Source organism: Ceratotherium simum, chromosome 17 (genome assembly GCF_057802395.1).
Source record: "Ceratotherium simum simum isolate JZ-2026a chromosome 17, ASM5780239v1, whole genome shotgun sequence".
NCBI lineage: Eukaryota > Metazoa > Chordata > Mammalia > Perissodactyla > Rhinocerotidae > Ceratotherium > Ceratotherium simum.
Window position 1 is genome coordinate 20,903,041 of NC_141916.1, and position 12,675 is coordinate 20,915,715.

Sequence of the window (12,675 nt, forward strand, 5' to 3'; positions counted from 1 at the left end):
CGTAGTCTGGAAGGGGGACTAACAAGCACATAAAGAATAATAAAAGTAAGTAAAAATATAGTAGTTGTCCCAAAAAGAGGTACAAACAAAAAGATTTGGACATTTGAAGGAGGAAGAGACCACATTAGGAAAGACTCCATGAAGGAAGCAGCATTTGAGAGAGGCCTTGAAGAACTAGTAGGATTCCAACTGGCAGAGATGGAATGGAGTAGGAAGAGTAAAGAGAATGAGCACAGAATCAGAGGGAGGGAAATGGGCATTTCTGGGGAATGGTGAATAGCATATTTTGACTATAGGGTTTGTTAACCTTTTTGGCTTTATTATAGACCCCTTTAAGAATTTGATGAAGGCTATAAACTCAATTCCTAAAAATAAAATCACAAATTCATAATCAAAAAGTTTTCCATACTATTTCTGGTAATTTCCCATTTACAGGTAGCTTAAGAGAGAGAACAGGGAAAAACAGCCTTGCTGGACCCCCCATGAGAAGCTGGTGCTGGTGAGCAAGGCTGCAGCAGTCTGTTTTCTGGAGGAGAGATTTGTATCTGACTGCACTTGGGAAGAATGACTAAGAGAAATGGAATCAAGGGCCAGGGGGTACTCATCCAGTCCTCTCATCCAGAGATTAAAAGAGCTGGGATACCCTTGGGAATCATTTCTAGCTGACTAGATGTATGGGCTTCCAACTGATGGAATAGTGGCTAGAAAATGTACCTGGAAATGAAATGTACAGCTGAAAAAGTATGCCAGGGCCTTATCAGGGGGGACCTTGACTCCCCCCACCACCGGATTTTATGCTTAATCCAGGAAGTAACGGCAGCATGATGCAGATTTCAGAGGAGAATAAGTGTTCAGAGCTGTGGTTTAGGAAGATTAATCTTCAGGACTATAGGTGTGTGAGAGGCCGGGCAAAACCATTTAGGAGTTTATTGCAGTTGATTTTTATATTCTTCAAATGCATTCTATTTATTCAGTTTCCCCTTTTGTCCCCATCACCCACTACTTGGCATAGAGCCAGGCCGTTAGTAAGCATTTGGTAGTGCTTGCTGAATTGAAAGCTATAAATTCACTTGGAGGGTCCCCTTGTAATGTCCCTGTTCCTCGCCAGGTGGCACCATTACAGCATTATTTACAGAGCAGGCTTCCTTCTATAAGCACAGTGCTTCCAAGCAGAAAGGCTGTGTTTCTCTGAGTGAATTCACCTTCTGGGGAAAATCTAGAAGTGGGGGGAAATGGTAGCTGGGATAAAAGATTCAAGAATACTCCTTTTTTACTTTTATATCATTTCTTACTGTAGTAGAGTATCTTGGCTGAATTTCTATTCCTAGGCATGTTGATGGGGAAAGATGCTTAGGAAAACCTGTCTTTTCAAAGATGCAAGCAGTTTTCTTTCTTGCAAGAAGTATAGACAAATATATTTGGGAAAGGACTGTTGCTTAGTTCTGCGAAAACTTCCAGGTGAGCCATTTCATTATACACATCAAGCAGAGATCATTCTGAGGTGATACTGAGGCCACATAAAACTGCATATTTATGTTAGAGGCCAGTGTGCATCTCTTAGAGAAATAACTACTTCTCTAGAACTAATTTTAGTTGTACCAGGCTAAAGTTGTTGCTTATTTCTATGAAGTTGTATGTGTTTTCATTTTGAGGTTAAGAGCTAACCCTGAGAGATTTCCCTTAGACTGATGAGAGATAGGAGAGCCAGAAACTGGAAGAGTTATGATAATTACATGCAGTGCTGTGTTGGGCCCACACATAAAGTGCAGCACAAAGCCACGGAGGGGACCGTCTCCTCACCTCTATACATCAGCAGTGCTCTGGCAAACTCCAAGTGCTAGAAGACTCGGAAGTAATGGGAGACAGGATTCTTAGTACATTCTAATGGGTGTCAATATAGTTTGAATTTGTTGAATAGGTGGTGAGTAATCAGATTTATGTGAAGATTTCAATTCAGTGTAGGAGATACTCTGGAGGCCCCAGGAGGCAAGGGTTTATTGCCAGTTCAATACAGTACCAGTTCAGGCAGAGTCATTTCTTCTTCGGTACTTTTCAAGTTAAGAAGTCTCATTACCCTTTACCTCAGTAATTCTTATTTTTTCACTTAATTCTTACCTTCAAGAATTAAGTTGAAACAATGGATCTTCTCGCTAGAGAAGTACATACTTACATGATTTTGCATTCCATTTCAAGGGGCTATGGCCCCCTGAAGTGCAACAGTGACTCCATCCATGAGTCCAAGGTTAGGAGTCTCACCTGAAACTTACTCATCAGGAGCATTCCAAAGGAGAAACGCAAGATGAGAGTGGGGAACAGGGTGGAAGATGGAGGTGGGAGAGCAACCTGTGCTGGACCCCTGTAAGATGCTGGTGCAAGTGACTGAAGAAAGCTGAAGAATTGCTTTTTCTGGGGAGATTTTTATCTATCTGGACTTGGGAGGAATAGCTAGAGAACTTCTAGGAGGCCCTGGGCTAAGGGACTGATACACATTTAGGATAGTGAGCATAGGAAGGGGAACCGAAATGGAGTCAAGGGTTAAAGGGCTCAACCAGACCTTTCTACAGAGGCAAAGGGTTAAGCTGCCTTGGGATTCATGTCAGACTCTGCAGAATCTGAGCTACTGGGAACAGGAAAGAGGCATAAGACTGGAGCTATGTCAGGGAATATCTAGGACCATCGGCTTCTTCCTCTCAAGGAGGAGGTCCAGAAGGCTATCTTCTTGGTGCCACTATTGTATTATCATCACTGGGCTCTGAGAAGGGTCACTAACCAAAACCTGAACTGCAATATCTTGTTTCAGCCGAGAAGGTGAAAAGTGACTAAAACGAACATTATTTCCTTTTCAAGACTCTTGGACTCCTGATTGGAGAAATAAGGGACATCCTTCTCTGAAGATCCAAATAAAAGAGCAATTAGCAGAGTGGTTCCAGTCTAGGGTTCTTTAAGTCAGAAGACCTGGGTTTAAGTCCTGGTTCTGCCGAGTACTAGCTGTGTGACCTTGAGCAAGTCTTGGAGTCTATTTCCGGAACTGTTAAGTGAAAATAATAATAGTGCCTACTTCATACAGTTGGTTGTTGGGAGATAAAATTGGGCACAGTGTCTGGTACACAGTAAGTGCTCAATAAATGATAGCTGTCGTTGTTATTAGTGCTGAATGCTGGAACTATAACAGGAACCTCTCTCCCAGCCCTCAGGGACACTTCCCCACTAATATACTTTAGCTGTCCTCTCTAGGACCCCAGCACGCATTCCTCAAACACTGCACAACTCAAGCCTTCCTCTGGTCATCCTGTGTGTATAGGGCTGGCCCCCAAGACCTTTTTGGTCCATAACTACAAGACATTTATGATGAAAAGGCCCATGTCAGCTTGGAACTCTCATTATCCCCCCACTTGACTATCCTAATGAAAAAGGGTTTTTTAGATAGGGAAGGAGTATATAAAAAGATAGCTTCTAGAACCTTCCCTACATGATTTTGTTTTCCCAGAGGAACCAGTCACCACCATCAACACCCCCCCCACGCCCCCATCCCAAAAGAACTATAAGAAAACTAACATTTGCACAAGACTTCCTAGGGGTCTTAGATATTCTTCTCCCCAACAACTTTTTGTCCCCATTTTACATAGAAACTGAGTCTCAAGCAGGAAACCAAGTCTCAAGCAGTCATTCAGTGTTGGAACTGAGATTCAAGCCCAGATCTGTGACTCCAGTGCTCTTTCCAACTCTCTGCAGCAACCAGCAGCAAGAATACACACATATCCACCCATACCCACACATCCATATGCATACACGCACACACGCACGCACACATACACAGCACCCCAGATCATTCTTCTCCCAAATATTGTTTAGGGCAGCCTCAGGAAATCTCCAGCACCCAAGGGAGCAGACTAGAGCTGATGTCACTCTAAGCTCCCTGGGGAACACCTTACCAGCATTCTCCACTAGAGGCCTGAGGCAGTTATTGTGGTTTCCTTTGTGATGTGTCACTCTACTCCCAGAGATCCCCGGTAGTCCCTGCCAAACAAGAACCCCTCCCTTACCCTCCAGTGGAACAGGTGTCATTCCTGCCATTCCAGGACTCCGATTTGGAAATCATCTCCCAGGGGTCAGGTGCTTCACTGAAAAGAAGTCTCTTGCACATCTGGAGTTGTGGCTACTAAAAACCCTTGTTAGTTTGGGAGTCTCAACACGTACTCGCTCCTTCCCTAGTCCAGCTTGAGGTCAAGGTCCAGGATGGAAGGGAAAGCAGATAGAGTTGGCAATGTGTGTCCCAACCAGGGCAAGGATGGTTAACTCCTTGAAACTGGAGGCAAAGAGAGAGGAGGGAAGCCCTGGTCCATGCAGTGGGCCCAGAAGCCCCACCCTGACATCCCCCTAGTACCAGTCAGCAAGGAGGGGAGATGACACCTCTTTATTAAGGTTAACACCAAGGAAAGCATTGAGAAGGAATACACAGAGGAGGAGGAAGGGCACACAAAGTCACCACTTGAGGTGGGAGGGAGGCACATCAGTTAAGAACCTCAGGACAGCCACATGCTCCATGCCCTGGTTGTGGGGGAAAAGAGGAAAAGAGAGGGGAAAGTGCCATGATAGCCTGGGGCTCACAAAAGGGTCTGATGCCCCCTGAACCTAACACCAGAGCCACAAGCCCTGCCCCTCAGGGCTCACACACTACTACACAAGTCGACACACATAACACACACAAGACTTTATGGAGGCAACACCCAGAGGCAGTGGGCAGGGACATATTGACAGAAAAAAGAACTGAAGTTAAGCGGGTGTAGCCAGGAGAGAGACGGTTTTTGGCTGCAGCCCCCAAGAGTCCCTCAAATGTCCCCTAAATCTGAGCTGTTGCTGAGCACCCCCAAGTCTCTGCCTGTGAACTGGGCGCTTTGTTCTCTAAGCCCCAGTGAGTGGATAAAGCAATCCCAGATGAAGTCAGTGACAAGGCAGGATCCGCTCTGCATGCAAAATCCTAGAGGTTGAGCTATTATGTCTTCATGCACATTCATAGCCAGCTCCTCCCAGCCCAGGGGCCCTTGGAACCCCATTCACCCAGATTCCTAGGGCTGCAGTTCCCTCCTCCAGCTTCCTTTACCAATCAGCAGGCGCAGAGATCTGTGAGGGGGAGAGGCTTCTGCAGAGCGCTGAATATCTTGGATTTCAGCAGAAGGGTAAATTTTCTGTTGCCAGAACAGAATACCCCCAATTCCTTAATTTCTAGGTAAATCGTTAGAGATTATTTGCCATAGTCCTAGATAAGTCCTTTTTCAGAATAGAAAAAGCAGAATTTTATTTACACAATTCGGGGGTTCTCCTGTTGGCTGGGAAGGGGGAAAGGGCAGGGTAGGGGGTGAATGGGAGTCCAGAGGTAGGCGCTTCCTCTCCCGGAACCTCACCTTTCCGCAGTTTGCTACGTCTCGCTTGGCTAGGCAGAAAGAATTCTCCATGCTCCCAAAGTCCTTCACCCTATAAATCCTTCCTCGAGGGAGTCTCTCTCTGCCTGACCCACAAGAGCAGCGGTCGGAGTAAAGCACGCTGCACCGCGCCGTTCAGTCCCCTCCGTCATGCACTCGGAAACCCAAAGCCAGCCCAGGAAAGTAATGCCCCCTCCGAGTCCCCTCACAGAGAGGCCTCACCCTCCAGCTGCAGCAGAGTAATGTCGGGGAGGTCGAGGGGCTCCACAAGTGGCCCGTCCCCCCCAAGGAGACCAGCACAGGGGCTCTCGGGGCGCTCACAGTGACTAGTGGGTGTGGCGGAGCTGGGCATCTCCTTTTCCTCTTCTTCATCGTCATCCTCCTCGTCCTCAGGATGGCGACCCAGCAAATCGCTGTCCCCGATCCCAGGCGAAGGGGTCTCCGTCTCTTGGGGGGGCCCCGAGAAGCTCCCCTTGCCGCCGACCACGCCCAGGCCGCCCTGGCGGGGCGCGGTGGTCATAATCCGGCACATGGAGACGATAGCCCGCTGGTTGGCGCACACGTCGTCCGAGAGCACCTGGATGTGCGAGGCCTGCTCGTCCAGGGCCCCCCGCATGGCTCTCACGTCCTCAAACAGGGCCTGCAGCTGGGCCTTCAAGTGCTCCATCAGTTCCTTCATGCCGCCGTTGTACTCCCCGGAGATCACGTCCCCCACGGCCGGCACGGTGGACACCTCCAGAGGTGCCGGCATTTCGCCGCCGTCCTTGGTCATGATCTCCAGCAGACCGTCCTCCATTGAGTGGCAGAAACGGGCGGTGGCGGCTCTGGGTCCGGTCCAGCCCGGCGTCCAGGGTGGGGGAGGGGCGGGAAGGGGGACAGGTCCTCAGATGGGCGGGGAGGAGGCGAGGGAAGAGGAGGCTCCCGAGACGGGTGGGGAGCCGAAGTGAGGAGCTAAGTCCCGGGCGGAGGGCGAGGGCAGGATGGGCGGAGGCCGGGAAGCGCCGGTGGGACGAGCACCCGAGGAGAGTCCCAGGGCCGGCGTCTCTCCGGCTCGCCCTGGGGCGAAAGCGCCCTGCCCTGCCTCGCCTCCTGAACTGCGCCTGTGTCAGCGCCGCCCTGCGGACGCCACAGCAGCAAGTTGGCGCACACGTGTCCTGCCCGCCGGTGTCCTGAGTGACAGAAGCGCTCGCGGAGGGGCCCGGGTGGAGGCTGAGGCCAGCAGCGGGTCCGGCTCGGGACTCTCCCCGGCCGTTAACGAGCAGCGCTCGCGAAGTGTGGTAGGAGCGGCAGACGCGGGTCTTCCAGCCGCGCCGCGGATGCTCCTCTGTTTCCAAGGCGACGCACGCCACGTAAATGACGTGTGTCTCCATGGCAACCAGGAAGTAGAGAAGAAAAAGGACGACGGTCGGGAAGCTGCAGTGGAGTTCTGGACTCTGAGCCAGCGGGGGTTGGGGGTTGGGGGGTGCGGGGCGGGGGCGACGCTGCAGTGACCTCAGCTGAGGCTGGAAAGAGCGTGTGGCTGCAATGTTTAATAGGGAAGCATGAGAGAGCAATTTGCTGCATAAACCCTCAGGTCTGGGAGAGATCGTCCCTCTACCAGGCTGGATACTAGATTCTGAACGCGACTGCCGTGGAAGGATTTTCACCCGCCTGCAGTCCTTTTTTAGAAGAGGGCGCTAGAGCCGGGACCTGCTTCTCTGGCCTCCAGCCGTCCGCAGGAGAGCAGAGAGGGTAGAGAGGCTGATGCTAATAATCTCAGACTTGAGCTGGGGCACGGTGGCGCGCTGGAGCCTGCCCCGCCCGGCGTTGGCGATGCAGAGGCAGGGGAGGGCACTACGGAGGTTTCCCCTCTCCCTTCGGCTTCTGCAGTAAATCACTCCTCTCGCTGTTGATAGCACAGGAGCTGAGAAAGGATGGGATTCCCTCCCATATGAGACTCAACTGCTCCTACCCAGGGCTCTGGGAGTTTTTCCAGGATGGTAAGGCAAAGTACTTAAATTTTGAGAACGAAAGCTCCATACGGGCAGGGATTTTTGTCACCTCTGCGCCCTCCATCACGGAATCCCCAGCACCTAAAATAGTGCCTGGCACGTAGTAAGTACGTAAATGCTCAATACATTTGTTGACTGAATACTTGAACAAGAACCACTATGTCCCATTCTCTCATCTGGAACTCTCCGCCTACACGTAGTGGATTTTAGGAGACCTGAATTCAGTTTTGTTTTTGCCGCTTATTAATTCAGAGACCTTGAATAAATCATTTTCCTGATCTGTTAGGGAATTGGACTGTATAATCTATAATATTATTTCTACCTCTGAATTACACTCTGTGTCAGCTCACAGGTGAAAGGGTGAGTTGTTGACAATGTAAGGGATGGATGGGGGGACTGTGTGTGAGCGTCATTCCCCCTCTGCAGGCCCAGTGCCCCTGTACAGACTGCATACACTGAGTGTCTCAACCTGTGTGATGACTCCTTTCCCTATTTGAGGGATGGAGCGGAAGGGGAGGAGGAAGAAGAAAAATTGAGTTTAAAGTATTTACAGATGACTTCAGATTAAGAAGCAAACAGCACCTGGGCAGCAGCATACTAACTAATAATGACCTCAATAAATTGGAGAAACCAAGTAGTCAGAAACCAAAAATGAAGTTCACAAGAACAAATCTGGAGAGGAGAAACAAGCCACATCACTTCAAGATGGGGACAAGCTAGGAATGGGTGAGCATTTTGTATACTAGTGGTTCAACCATAGCAATTGTATTACCTTGGTGTTTCCCTGGTTGCGTACTCTAATGCTGAAGAGTGGGGCTGACCCAGAGAAACTTTTATGGCACTAAAAAACTGTTTGACCTATGCGTGTCTTGCTGCTGTCAAAATAGAAATAAATGGGGAAATAGTCTAAACAACAAAATGTTTAATCTAAGGCATTGCTGATATAATAAAGTATTATGCAGCCATTAGAAATTTGATTTCCCCAAAACAAATATATGAACAAATTAAAAACCCTACAGTATTGTATTTTCTAAAACAAATGATTCAATCCCATTTGCTTGTTCATTCCTTCCTTCATTGCACAAACTGGAGGTGCTCTCACCTTGGTTATCACTCCTACCTCCACCATGTGCCCCACAGGTTATTCCTAAAGTTCAGGAGAAGACAGAAATGCTTTTCCTTGATTTCCCTAAGCACACCGGAAGTGGGCTGGTATTTCGAAAAACTTTACCAAAAAAACTATAGGAAAACTAGAAACAGAGACAAAACAAAAAACAGCTGAGCTTACACAGCATAAGTTTCTGATCATACTACAGCAAGCATGTTCTCAGCTCATACAGGTTCCACCCTCTGTTCATCCTTCCCAGGAGAGCTCTGCAGTAGCCAGAAAAGACTGACATGACTTTTTTTTTTTTTGTCTGGGTCTGTTACTTCACATCTCTTGACCAGCACTTCACATGGATGATTTCATCTTGCCAGCTCCCTTACCCTTCAGGTGGGTCCCTGCCTTCTATCTACAAGGAGTGATCCTGTCCCCAGTATAGGACCTCCCATTTTAGGCTTAACTATACATTAAACATAGCCCCTAGACAGTAGGAGCTGGGTTATGCCATCATACAAGGTCCTTTGCCACTATTGTTGAGGATACCCTGTGTGTCAAGGGTTTCAGCATAGGATTACATCATGCTGCCCAGAGGCACTGGCATGAAGTCTGCTGAGAGTACAGGGAGTCTGAGCCTAGAGGGAGGGGGAAGTATTGGAGAAGCATGAAAGACCATAGGAAACAGGTGCAGAGATCAAGGGGTGTGGCTGATCCAGTCAAGTTCCAGGTCAGACATTTGAGAGCCAAGGGTAGGTGGGAACTGGGGGAGTGGACTAGTAGTGGGACTTGAAAATATAAGGAGGAGACCATTGGTGCATCTGATTCAGAACCAGATCATTTTAGGAATTCTGTGTGGAAATTGAGACAAGGGAAAATGGAAGAAAGGTCTAGTCTCAGAAAAATAAGGGGGACAGATGCAGAAAGCAAAGCGGAGCCTCAGTCAGCTGGCTGGGTTACAGGGCTGGGCCCTCTGGATGCCAATGCCCTAGGGTTTGTTGAGTGGATCCATTCCCAAGCAAAAGTGGGCTAAATGGATACTCTGGCCATGTCACTAGAGTATTCACACATAGCAAGTATGCCACGTAGAGAGAAAAATAAGCCCTACACACTCCTCTTCTGTTTTTTGCCTTTCTTTTATCCTATGGGAATTGCCTTAGCCGTTATATTCCTTCATCCCAGTCTCACCAGCCAATTGGGGGAGGGCACTCCATGCTGCATAGATTTAGGTCTCTGTCAGGTACACCTAGTTCCAAACATCACAAGTTGTGGTTCTTAGTAGTCTCTGCCATTTTCCTCTATCTCATGTTTAGTTTATCTCCAGTCTCTATTTTATATAGCCAGTGTACTGTTTGCACTATAAATCCAATGGTCATGATGAAGATGCTCACTTGACTCAGATCTAGAATGATGATCAAAATCAAGGTACAGCTGACTGCTGCACCTTAGATCCACAATACTCCCCAAATGTAACTTTTATGAAGCTGAGTTGCCTTGTGGCCCATCTCAGCATATCACATTGAAAAGAAACACATCCAATGGCCAAAAAGAATTAAAAAGCACTTTAGATTTTTAATATAGTCTCTGGTAAAACTCTTAAGAAGTTTGCCTTCCTAGCACAGAGCAAAACATCTTAAACTTCTCTTCCCTCCTTCTCTATTCATCTCACATATTATGGCATAGCTGTTGCTGCCATTCTGTTCCCATTCTCCCCAAACACCCCCAAACTTTCTCTCAAGCCTGGCCCTTGCTTTTTCACTCCCCCAACCCCTTCACTTCCAGGGTGAATTCTTTTTCTCTTCTGCAAGAAGAAACTCCTTGTCCTGGTTTCAGCTCCTTTGCTTCTGTCCCTCATTCCCCTGGTCTGCATAGGTGCCAGGACAGTGACAGAGGTCTCCCTCCTAGAGGATAATAAAGACTGAAAGGCTGAGAATATGCATATTGTTGTGGGTTTTGTCTGTCACATAGACTAAACTTTCTCAGCATAAGAGGGTGGTTTGCCTGGTGTTACAGCCAACCTGCTTTGCTTATCTCCTCCACACTTGTACAGAAATGGGCATGACAGTTTGCAAGGACTCTCAGCCCTTATGAGCTTCTGACAGAAGAGAGGGTCCAACTGTCCACACTCTCAAGAGTCTTTAGTGTCACAGACATGGCCATGAGGTGAGCCACACACACACACCCCTCACTTAAGGCCTAAACTGGACTTTCAGTTGCTTGCTGTGTGCCCTCAAACTATTTTTAGGAGTCTTAAAGGCAACCCCCTCCCCCATTTCTTTCTCTTCCATATTAATTTTACTCAGAGCAAGAATTCCAGAGGACCTTCCAACTTCTCACACAGTCTCAATTTCCACTGAAAATAACCTGTCATTCCAATTTAACCTGTTTTGCTGGTGTTCACCCTCACCCCTCTGCAACAGCCTCTCTTATGTCAACACTTACAGAGGTCTTTTTCCACCTCTCAGTGCATCTTCAGTCATTTATCCTGTGCCACTCTGACATAACTAGATCCAGTCTAAATGTTGCTGGGTAGTTGGCCACAGACACAGGCATTCAGAGCTCTAGAGCTACCCATGACCTCTGAGGTACAGGGCCTCATGCACCCTCCATCCTCTTCCTATATTTTCTCCCCCCAGAAAATTGCCAACAGCTCAGGGCTTGGTTTGGCTGCAAGTCATAATCCTTATCAGGCATTGATAATGCTGTACCACCTGAGAACACTCACAATTTCTGGTGCTATGGGGCAATTTTTCTTGACAAATTACCTCTCCCAGAGTATCAGTCCAATTTGGAGGAAATTATGTCCAAGTATCTGGGCAGGGTATGGACTGTGGTATGTCTGCCACAGATTTCCCTTCCATTTAAAGAAGTGTTCCTCAATACTGACTTATGCAAACTTTCAGGCCCCTTCTCACCTGTCATATCTTGAGGAAGTCTGTGGTATTCTATTGTAAACAATTCATACAAAATTTTGTAGGTCTCACTCTTACTAATACCTCTAGTTATGCCCTCTTCATACCTCTCAAAGGCCCTAAAAATACTATCAAAAGTGGTTTCTACCACTTCTGTTTTGCTACAAGGTGGTATCCCAAGGGCCATCAAGGCTCTGTCAGCAGCAGTTTAGCAGCCACTGTGAGGGTGCACTATAGTTCTATTCAACACACACAAATGGGGACTACACTAGTATTCATGATGGTATCATGGACAGGGTCCCCAAAATGTAACCCACATCTTCAAAGTACCGCAACGGTGCTGGATCTTAGGCAAAAGTGAAGAGAAGGGCCCTTCCTCCAACTTTTTCACCCAGACCCTGAAGCCCCTGTTTTAAGAGGTCTTGTGTGAAAACAGCTCCATTTTCTATGGTCAACCACATATTTACAGTTTATAGTCACAATACCTGCTTGTTTGTTTTAAGGCACAAGGATCCCCTTCGCTCTGGAACTCTCTAGTCCCTTTACTTTGCTTTATTCTTATCCACAGCAGTTAATGTCTGTCATACTATATTTTTACTTGTTTGCTTATTTGTTTATTTGTTGTCTTTCACCTCCACCTAGGGTGTCAGATCCATTAGGGCAGAAGTTTGATTTTGCTCACTGTGATATCTCCAGCACCTAGACTAGTGCCTGGCACATAGTAGGTGCTTAATAGATATTTGTTGAGTAAATGAATCAAGCCTGAATCCACACCTAGAAAAAGAAACCTCTGCCTTAAAGACATGCAGCCTGCAGAGCTCCAACTCTGCCTCACCTTAGAGAGCAGGTTAGCTTCTTTGGTTTCAGCCACCTCCTTTGGTGATCTATGGCTTATGTTCACACAATTAAATGGCCCTTTTAGTGGCTTTTCTTGGACACAGGAATACTTACTATAAGACATATGGGAGTCTCCACTTCTTGCAAAACAGAAAAGTGCTTTCAGCTTTGAAATGAGTTATCACCTACCGCACCACATGAACCCCCAGCAGCGTATTCTACCACTATCCCCATCAAAGTTTCAAAGATATTGGGGCCAAGTTTTAGTCAGAACTCAAAGTCAGAGGACTGCATGCTCTCCCCTCCCCTCAATGTTGTTTGGGAATGGGATGATGCCACGCCTATATCCCCATTCTGTCTGTCAAGGAGGAGAACTCCTGATTTATACTCTGTTCTACTAGAGACAGGCTCAAAAA

General features: G+C 47.6%; 1 protein-coding gene across 1 annotated transcript; it reads right to left on the bottom strand.

Moving 5' to 3' along the window:
- Nucleotides 1–4,402: 4,402 nt before the first annotated feature.
- On the bottom strand, nt 4,403–6,707 carry CCDC184 (coiled-coil domain containing 184). The gene has a single exon (XM_004428945.3). The coding sequence runs from the start codon at nt 6,214–6,216 to the stop codon at nt 5,626–5,628; it is 591 nt and encodes a 196-aa protein (XP_004429002.1). The 5' UTR covers nt 6,217–6,707; the 3' UTR covers nt 4,403–5,625.
- Nucleotides 6,708–12,675: the final 5,968 nt, after the last annotated feature.

Bases quoted from the DNA above. Each gene is read 5' to 3' on its own strand.
- CCDC184 (XM_004428945.3), bottom strand. From the start codon at position 6,216: ATGGAGGACGGTCTGCTGGAGATCATGACCAAGGACGGCGGCGAAATG.